At 46.9% G+C, this 9,412-nt stretch overlaps 1 protein-coding gene across 1 annotated transcript; it reads left to right on the top strand.

The window, feature by feature from the left end:
• Positions 1-3,776: 3,776 nt before the first annotated feature.
• On the top strand, positions 3,777-8,425 carry FAM170A (family with sequence similarity 170 member A). The gene is made up of 5 exons (XM_037508251.2): positions 3,777-4,049; positions 5,990-6,130; positions 7,171-7,812; positions 7,948-8,083; positions 8,387-8,425. Exons 1-5 carry the CDS (start codon positions 3,980-3,982, stop codon positions 8,391-8,393), a joined length of 996 nt encoding a protein of 331 aa, XP_037364148.1. The 5' UTR covers positions 3,777-3,979; the 3' UTR covers positions 8,394-8,425.
• Positions 8,426-9,412: the final 987 nt, after the last annotated feature.

Raw genomic sequence — 9,412 nt, 5'->3', positions numbered from 1 at the left:
TCATGGTCTCTAATTTCCAAGCGCTCATCCACCATGCTGTAGTTCGTAAGTAACCACACTTTAATAGACTGGTCTGAGAGCAGAATATGCCTAGAGCCATCCCAGAGGTGCAACTTACAGACTATGAAAATGAGAGACCAATTCTCGTAGTGATATCTGGAAAGGGTCCTTGCAGAGACTAAGATGTTAGATGCATTTAAAAATAAATTGTATTTCGAAGATACTTTTGATAAAATGAATTAAGCAAGGGCTTGTGCTCTGTGTGCGGAGGAAGTTTGACCTAGTTGAGTGGAGGTCCCAGGCTGAGTATCCAGCTCCATTCAGTGGGGCCTCCTGCAAGACTTTGAATGTTTGATGATTGACTATTTTAGATTTTATTTTGTTCATATTAGGAAACCATTTAAGATTTAAACAGTGGGATAATTTTTTTAAAGATTTATTTATTTATGCATACAAGAGCTGGGGAAGGTACAGGCCAGAGATGTGGAGGGTAGGAAGAGGGTTGAGAGGATTCACCAAAGACAGAGCAGGGAGCAGAACAGGCAGATTGACTGAAATGCACTGCTGAGGGGAGCAGCGGGCAAGACAGGAGAGGTCTGCTGCGCCATGTGGGTTGCTCCCTTGCCGGCCAGGTATTGAACTTGTGCTGCAGAGATTGTGGATTGCTTCTTAGTGCAATGCTTAACCCCTTGCACCACCAGGGAGGCCCCCCCACCAAGGAATAATATTCTTAAGGAAAGTAACTGACCAGGACTGGGTTGGGAGGCACAGTGATGGTGTACTCATTTATCCACAGTTTGGTGAAGAGTTGAAGATTGCCTATAATTCACTAGATGTGTATGTATCTGCAGAAGCAAAATAAGCAGCGCATCTTGATGCACAAAACCGCCTACCGTATAGGCATATATATTTTTTTTTTATCATTGAGCCAAATATTTGGCAGCCAAGTTATCTTTAAAGTAATAAGAGCAAAAGCTATTTGGAATAAATGTTTCAGAACCATTTGTTACTCTGCACAGACCTATGAGCAAATAGGATTGAGCTAAAAGCATTTACCATAGCATGTGGTTCTGCAGGGGCTGCCATGATATTATATATATTTTTATCTTGGCTAATCTCTAGCTGTTGCCTCCACTATTACTCAAAGACCTGAAGTGTCAACAAGATAATCGAAACAGTGAAGTGGGAGGCAGGAGTATTTCCTCCTGTTTCTTAGGAAGATTGTGTCCTTTATATTCCTAGAACTCCGAATATATAAGGCTCCCAAACATCTATTCTTTAGTAGGTCAAACATTTCACTGAAATTATTTTCCAGTTGCCTTTCAGTGTAAGGCAAATTTTCCTGGGTTTGTCACACTCTGCCTCTTGAATCCACTTATATAAAAGAAACAAGACAAAAGCAAACTAAGTAACTATCCTATAATCCAAATTACCTTGTCCTGGTGTAAAATTTCTAACATATCATGGTGGGAAAAGATTCTGAGTTACAGACCTAGTTTTGTGAATGAGTAGTTGGATGGTTTTTTAAAATCTCGTATTTAATGAAGAAGAATTAATATTTTTCTGTATGGTTTTCTGTGCAGTCCAGTAATACCATTCATAATTATTTCTGGCTCAAGAGTCTAGAAAATGGGGAGATACAAGGTAAGATTATGGTCAGTGATTTTAATGGAAATGATGTGTGTTACTTTTGGGTCAGAACATTTAATTCCAGTGTAAGGCTCCTCAGAATTCATTCTTTCTGCTATGATGATTTACAATTTTTCAGGTAGTGGTGGATTTATTAACTGAGATCCAGGGATGAGAACAGTGAGAAGTAGAAGTCCTAGTCAGCCCAAAAGGGGTATAGACAAAGAATCAGAAATAAACCCCTATCATTTTAAACCACTGAGATTTTGAGGGGGTTATTCATTACAATGAAATAATCCATTTAATTTTGATTGATCTGGTCTCCAAAGAGTAAAACTGTGTGAATGGGGGAAATTCCTGGGGTCCTTTCTTAAGGTAAATTTTTTCTATGATTTCTATAGATATATGTCAAATCAGATTTGGGCTTGCTGTGGTTATCCCCACTTGCCCTTGATTAGACAATCTGAGCTGGTAACATTGAAATGGTTTCTCCTTTGTTTTTTGAAGATTTATTTATTTATGCATACAAGAACTGGGGTATAGGCCAGAGGTGTGGGAGGTGAGAGGATTCACCAGAGAATCGTGGGGAGCAGAACAGGCAATGTACTGAAATACACTGCTGAGGGGAGCAGCGGGCGAGACAGGAGGGTCTCCTGTGCCATGTGGATCTGCTCCCTGGCTGGCCAGTCATCGAATTTGTGCTGCAGAAGCTGCTCAGAGCTTCACAGTGCTTGCTTAACCCCTTGAGCCACCAGGAGGCCCTGATTTTCCTTTTCTGAAGAGAGGTTCAATTATTTGAGAAATTCAGCATCTTACAAACATGCTTTAGAATCACTTTCCTTGGAATGATGGAATTAGATTTCCTTTTTTTTTTTTTTTTAAAGATTTATTTGTTTTTATACAAGAACTGGGGTACAGGCCAGAGGCACACAAGGGTGAGAGGATTCACCAGAGACAGAGCAGGGAGCAGAACAGGCATTCTCACTATACAATTGTTGTGTGGAATTTAAATTTGTAAATTTTTATCACAGCATGTTTCTTAAAAATCCACCTTGTCCCTTCTTTTCTAGGATTTCTCTATGAAAAGGGAAGTTTTCATCTCATCAACAAATCCTCACAAGACTGCTCTTGTCCTGCCTTTGCTCTCCTTCTGTCTTTATGACATCTACAACGCCCTTTCTAATTTGGAGTCCACTGAGGATTTCTAATGTCCCCAGCGACTTCTGGGAATCCACCTCATCCCTGCACCTCTATCCTCCTACCAGATCATGGCCACTGCCTCAAAATGAGGTATCTCTAATTTTAAATTGCAATCAGGAGGGTCCAGATGGATTGCAACGGGTGTACATTTCAACCTGCAAGAAAGAATAAGACTGTTTTATAACTCCACTTAATTTGTATGTAAGCCTTCATCCCACTGGTGTCCTGTTTATATTGCTACCCACTGCTGCTGGGAAATCATTCAGGGCAAAAGATTTGAGACTGGGGGACAGAGTATGGACCATTACTGGAGCACACAGCTGTGATGTTGAAGTCCAGCAGCTCAGCCAGTCGCCTTGCTTCCTTAGGTTTGGTGGCTCCTCCTGTGAGATGCCCAGGTTCCTTGATTCTGCTTGTCTGTGTCCTATGGCCGTCTCCTCTTAGAGTTTTGCCACATCTGCCCCTCCAGCTACACTGCAGGGTCCTTTTCTCCTACATGAGCCACAGAACTCTCTCTCTCTCTTGCTCTGACTTATCAGAACCTCTCAGTACTTTAAGGTTCGGAAGTGACTGCTTGATTTCAGCAGGATTAAAGAATTCCTGCTTGTCTTTGTGCTCAAGTATCTTCTCATTTCTTGGGAGTTTGGGGTTTTAGAAATAAAGGCCAAGGCTATCCATATGCTATTTGCTATTTTCAGTCCTTCTGTGCCCCTCCTCAGGCTTCTTCTTGAACGCTGAAGGGAAAGGATGGAATAGAAGTCAAAAAGAAATAAATTTAGACAGAGACAAATTAACATCTCCCCAAAATTCTGTCACCTATGGAAGATGTGGAGAAGGAATCATACTTGACAAGGGGGTGTGTACATTTGCAGGTCCACAGAATGCGCCAATGTCATTGCTGATGTCATCCCTGAGGTCAGAGAATGCTGCTGCGGGCCTGGTGACCTTTGAACCTTAACAGCCCTGCTCTGTAGTGACCACTGGGCGGTGCTGCTGCTTCCCTCAGTGATCTGAGTTCCTCAGCCATTTGGGAGAATTGACCATTTTCATTTGTATTGAATCATTTCAGCAGATTTCCTGAGAACCAGGGAGGGCAAAGGGAGAGAGCTGCAGCTTACGTGTCTTCTAAGGGACTCTGCTAGGGGGTCGTATGAAACGGCGACAAAAGAGGAAACATCTGGAAAATGAAGAATCCCAAGAAAGTGTTGAGAAGGGAGGAGGTAGGTGCTTGGCACGCATCTGGACACAAGGGTGCTGGCCAGTCTGAGGCTGGTCCAGGAAGGAGGATGAAGCCACCCTGCTGGAGGAGGGGAGACCGATATGGGCTGGAGGATCAGATCCACCCCAAGGGTCCCTCTGGGAAGGGCAGCACAGATGTTCTTTATGGGCAGAAAGTCTGCTGGCCGCGGGCTTCCCCCTCAGCTGGTGGTCCCTGGAGCTCTGTTAGCCTCTGAGCAGGCGGCCTGCTGCTGTGTGGCCTCGGATGTGTAGCATTTCTCAGTCCCCTTCTTGCCCTCTGAGACCACATGGGTGGGACTGTGTGGTGACTGAATGCACGTAAACAAGTAGTTTGTGCTGAGAGAGGGCCTGGAAACATGGAAGAAAGGTGCCTACCCCAGATATACAGCCCACAGGTTCCCAAATTAGAGCTCCAGTTAGCACCCAGCGGTAGCAGGGGTCTGGGGTCCCCACCATCATGAGGACGCCAGGCATGTTCCAGGCACAATGGGCCAGGGCAGGAAAGACAGTGATGGCTCCTGCTCCTTACACTTGAGAATATCTTTGTGTGTGTGTGGTGTGGGGGGAGCACTGGGGAGAAGGGTTTAGAAGCTCACGAAGGGTGACACCCGCGTGGTCATGCTCCCATTGCTGTACCTGGGCCCGCGCCACTCAAGGTACAGGTAAGAGCATCTGTGGAATCTTTGTGGGAGTCTTTCCTGACGCAAACACCCTCATATCCACATATGCTCCAAAACAGAAAAAAAATCACACACGGCCTCTTTATTTAATCACACAGGACCCATGTGGGCCTATCTATACATCACCCCTATACTGTGTTCACACACGTGATACATACGTGGGCACCATAGTCTTCCTGCACCAAAGCCTGATACACACACACATATATACATATGTGTGTGATATATATATATATATCAAGGCTTGTCAGATAAAATGTAGGATATTCAGTTCAATTGAATTCAGGTAAACAATGGATACTTTTTTGCTATGAGTATGTCCCAAATATTGCATGGGAAGATTGGCACTAGAAAACTAATCCTGGTTTATCTGAAATTCAAATAAAATTTGACTTTATTTGAAATTCTGTATTTTGGTTTGCAAGACCTGGCAACCCCGATATTCTTTTTTTTTTTTTTTAGATTATTTATTTATACAAGAACCTGGGGTACAGGCCAGATGCATGGAAGGGTGAGAGGATTCACCAGAGACAGAGTGGGGAACAGTACAGGCAGACTGACGAAATACACTGCTGAGGGAAGCAGCGGGCGAGACAGGAGAGGTCTGCTGCGCCATGTGGGACCCTTGCCCGCCAGCAGGGATTGAACCGGTGCTGCAGAGGCTGCTTACAGCTTCACAGCCCAGTGCTCAACCACCTGCTCCACCAGGGGAGGCCCTCAACCCTGATATTCTTATCCCCAGCTGACCCTCCTATTTGGTGTCTGTCTCCTCCTCCTAGATGGTTAAGCATTACTGGAGCCTGAAATAGGGGAATAGTGCCTGACCCAGAGTAGATACTGACTGTTGTTGAATGAGTAAATGAATGAATTCCCACCACAAATACAAGACATGCCGTGTGATCAGGGGAAGTTACATGAGGCTTAATCCTGAGCTGTCCTCATAAATGCTGCTCGCCATACCAACACCACCAGCCCTGCCCTTATCAAAGGCTTAGCTGATTCATATCCCTCTCACCCTTCAGACATATTCATTCTCCACTCATGCTGGCACTATTAACAAGCCACTAATAAAATGGTTATTGATTGAATTAAACACTGCTGGATCCACCAGGAAGCAGCCTGTAGGTCCTGTGTATTTGCTGCACCTCACATATGTCAGACGCTCAGTAAATTTTTGTTGGATGGATGAATGATGCACAAACATGCCCAGCCCATCTCTGAGGTTCTCCTTCCTCCCTCAGGAATCTCAAAGACACAAGAGGATGTCTCTCAGCCTGAATCCACCGGTGTGCCCAAAGGCTGTGGCCTAGGAGTAGGGGAGGTCTCTTCTGCTTCTGAATACTTCTCTTGTGTTTCTTCTCCACGCAAGTTCATCCATGTTGGTAAGGGGTGTGGGGTCCCTTGGGTGTGGGGCATGAGGCTGAGAGGAAACCAAATCAGACGGAGGTGATCAAGGCTCTGTGGAGGAGTCTGGCAGAATTGTTAGGAGGGCATGACCCCATGGGGGAGTTCATAATCAGGGGCCGGAAAGGTCTGGGTTTGAGATATAGGCAGAAGGCCAGATTAAGCACTTTTGGGGGAACTGTGTATGGTTGCCATTGTTTTACTTCCAGGTAGGGACAGAATTCCTCAGCACAGCCTCCGGCACTGGAGCAGGATACACAGCTCCAGCCCACACACCTAGCATAGCCAACTGCACTCCACACACATCCGTTCTCAGCATACACCCAAGCCCACGCCCAGGATGCGCAGTGCCATCTTCCTACACCACAGTCCACATTCCACAAAAAGGCACACCGATGGCATCACACGCTCGCATCCACCTCATAGCACACCCGCCCCATCAACCGCCCCCACTACAGCCCTCACCACCAGACAACATACCCCTCAATGCAGACACCCATCCAGAATTCCTGCTCACACATGTGAAGGACCATAGACGCAGCCTCTCATAAAATGAACAACAAACACCAGGCTCCTCACACAGCTACCCACACCACATTTCCCCTTCGAGGTGCCGCACGGATGAGCACTGTTCCTTCAGCTTCAGTCCTGCTTCTCAGCCCCACACCCCATTCTTTTTTTTTTGAAACTTTTTTCCTTAAAATTTTATTTATTTATGCATACAAGAACTGGGATACAGGCCAGAGGTGTGGGGTGGGGAGAGAGGATTCACCAGAGACAGAGTGGGGGACAGAACAGGCAGACTGACGAAATACACTAGTGAGGGGAGCAGTGGGTGAGACAGGAGAGGTCTGCTGCACCGTGTGGGTAGCTCCCTGGCCGGCCAGGAATCAAATCAGTGCTGCAGAGGCTGTGGACAGCTTCACAGCGCTGCACTCAACCCCTTGTGCCACCAGGGAGGCCCCCCACCAAGGCCCCCTTCCCCCGCCATTCTTATGTCTCTAATTTCCTTTCCCAGGAATGCGGAGATTACATCGAGACAGTCCCCAGCCTAGATCTCCCCTACTCCAGTTTCAGGAACAAGGGGAGTTGGCTCCCCCCTCACAGCATGTCTCCTTCTCGTCCCCTTCATCCTATAAGACCTGCGTGTCCTCTGTGTTTATAAGCAAAGAGGAAAGGGGCATGAAAATATACTACATGAAGGTACAAATGCAAAAAGGTGTGGCTGTCTCCTGGGAGACCAAAGAAACCTCCGAGTCACTAGAAAAAGAGCTGAAGATGGAAGAAGTGACCCTTCCCGAGAAAGTGCGGGTAGGTGCCCCCCCCTCTGATGTGTCCACCAGAAACCTCCTGTCTGACAGCGAGCCCGGCGGGGAGGAGAAAGAGCATGAGGAACGGGCAGAGCCAGACAGCCCACTGGGGTCCCCTGCAGTGGAGGAGAGACCCAGGGCCAAGACACCGGACTGGCTGGTGACCACAGAGACTGGCTTCAGGTGCATGGCCTGCTGCCGGGTCTTCTCCACCTTGGAGATCCTCCAGGAGCACGTGCGGTTTGGGATCAGGGAGGGCTTCAGCTGCCACGTCTTTCATCTGACCATGGCTCAGCTGGCAGGCAGTGTGGAATCAAGGAGCATCCAGGAGGAGGAGGAGGAGGAGGAGGATCAGGAGCAGGAACTGGAGCATGAGCAGGAGCAGGAACTGGAGCATGAGCAGGAGCAGGAACTGGAGCAGGAGCAGGAGCAGGAACGGGAACAGGAAAAGGAACAGGAACAGAAAAAGGATCAGGATCGTGAACAGGAGCAGGAGCAGAAGAAAGAGAAGCAAGAACAAAAGGAGAATGAGGATGAGCAGCCCATAGGGGAAGACCTTGGCATGAGGAGACCTTGGAGCCAGTGTCCTGGCTATGTGTTTCAATCTCCAAAGGACAGGAAGTGAGCAAGGGCTGGGTCCACTGAGGGACTGTGCCTTCTCCAAGCCAGTGCTATCTCTCCAGTCCAGGCTCATGCCTCCAGGAGGGAGATTTGGGAGCTTTGTCAGCTCAGGGGACAACTGAAGGGGGTGGGGGATAGCCAGGCTCCTTGCTTCTTGCCCAGGCATTCCATAAATCATGCCTGTAAGTGGAATTTTTTCCTGAGCTTTCAGCTCCTGCAAGAAGTTCTAAGAATTTCCAAGGGCTAACAGAACACTTCCTCTTTGACTAAGAAGTGTCTTTCTCTGTTTTGGTTTCCACACAGCAATTGAGTTACATGGGCCAGAAGATCCTGGAAGATGGTGTGGTCTTCTCTTGGGAGAGGTAAAGCCTGAGACTGGCACAGTCTTCTGAGTCTGCATCATGAGGGCCTAGAAGAATCTAAGGGCAGGGCTGGGAGCGCTGCAGCTTCATCAGCTTTGGCATACCCAACACTTTGGGGAATTGATCTCCATTTACTTGAATGAGAAAGTGAAGAGGTTGGACTCTTACTTTCTCAGTGTGTCCTTGATTTACCTCAACTCGAAGAGGAAATACAGCCAGAAGCCCTTCTAGAGAGGTCAGCACAGTCTCAAGGGTCAGGAGCAGTGTGAAGAAAAGACAGGGAACTATTAGGACCAGAGGTGTGAGGTCTGAGAGCTTTCACCTGGGCTGGGATGACACTCTGGCCCATGGACATTGTCCTTGGAGAGAAAGGGACATTTGGAGAGGGGGGTCAACATGGAAATGAGGTCCCAAGGTATCTTGCAAGGTTCCATTTGCTGGAAACAAGCTCCTTATGTTGTGCCTGGCTTTGACCTTTGACACTAAAGTAAAGGGCAGTTGCCCAGCAGAGCTCATATCATTGTGTTTTTTTTTTTTTTTGTTTTGTTTTCTGCCTCATTTGTTTCTCACTTCCAGGGAGAAGATAGAACCATGGAGATAGTGGCAGACAGAATGCCAGTGGTATGATGGAGGATGAAGGGACCAATACTCAGTGTTACATATAAGAGTCATATGCAATAAAGGCTATTTTCCAAACCTGTGTTGGATATAGTCTGTAATTAAATATATGTATGCATGTATGTATGTTTGTTTGTATATCTCCATGCATCCATCCCTCTCCATCCATCATCCATCCATCCATCATCCATCCATCCATCCATCCATCATCCATCCATCCATCATCCATCCATCCATCCATCCATCCATATTTGTCTATATCGTGGCTTGTGAATGAGTTTCCTCATAAGCACCAACGAGATGTACCAGCCTGTACTAGAAGCAGAAGATCCCAAGCTCCTGGGGTTGA

This window comes from Talpa occidentalis, unplaced genomic scaffold (assembly GCF_014898055.3).
Source record: "Talpa occidentalis isolate TD23 unplaced genomic scaffold, MPIMG_talOcc4v2.1 talOcc4.13, whole genome shotgun sequence".
Lineage (NCBI taxonomy): Eukaryota > Metazoa > Chordata > Mammalia > Eulipotyphla > Talpidae > Talpa > Talpa occidentalis.
Note: the sequence above shows the minus strand (reverse complement) of the source record. Positions and strands in the feature narration are given on the sequence as shown.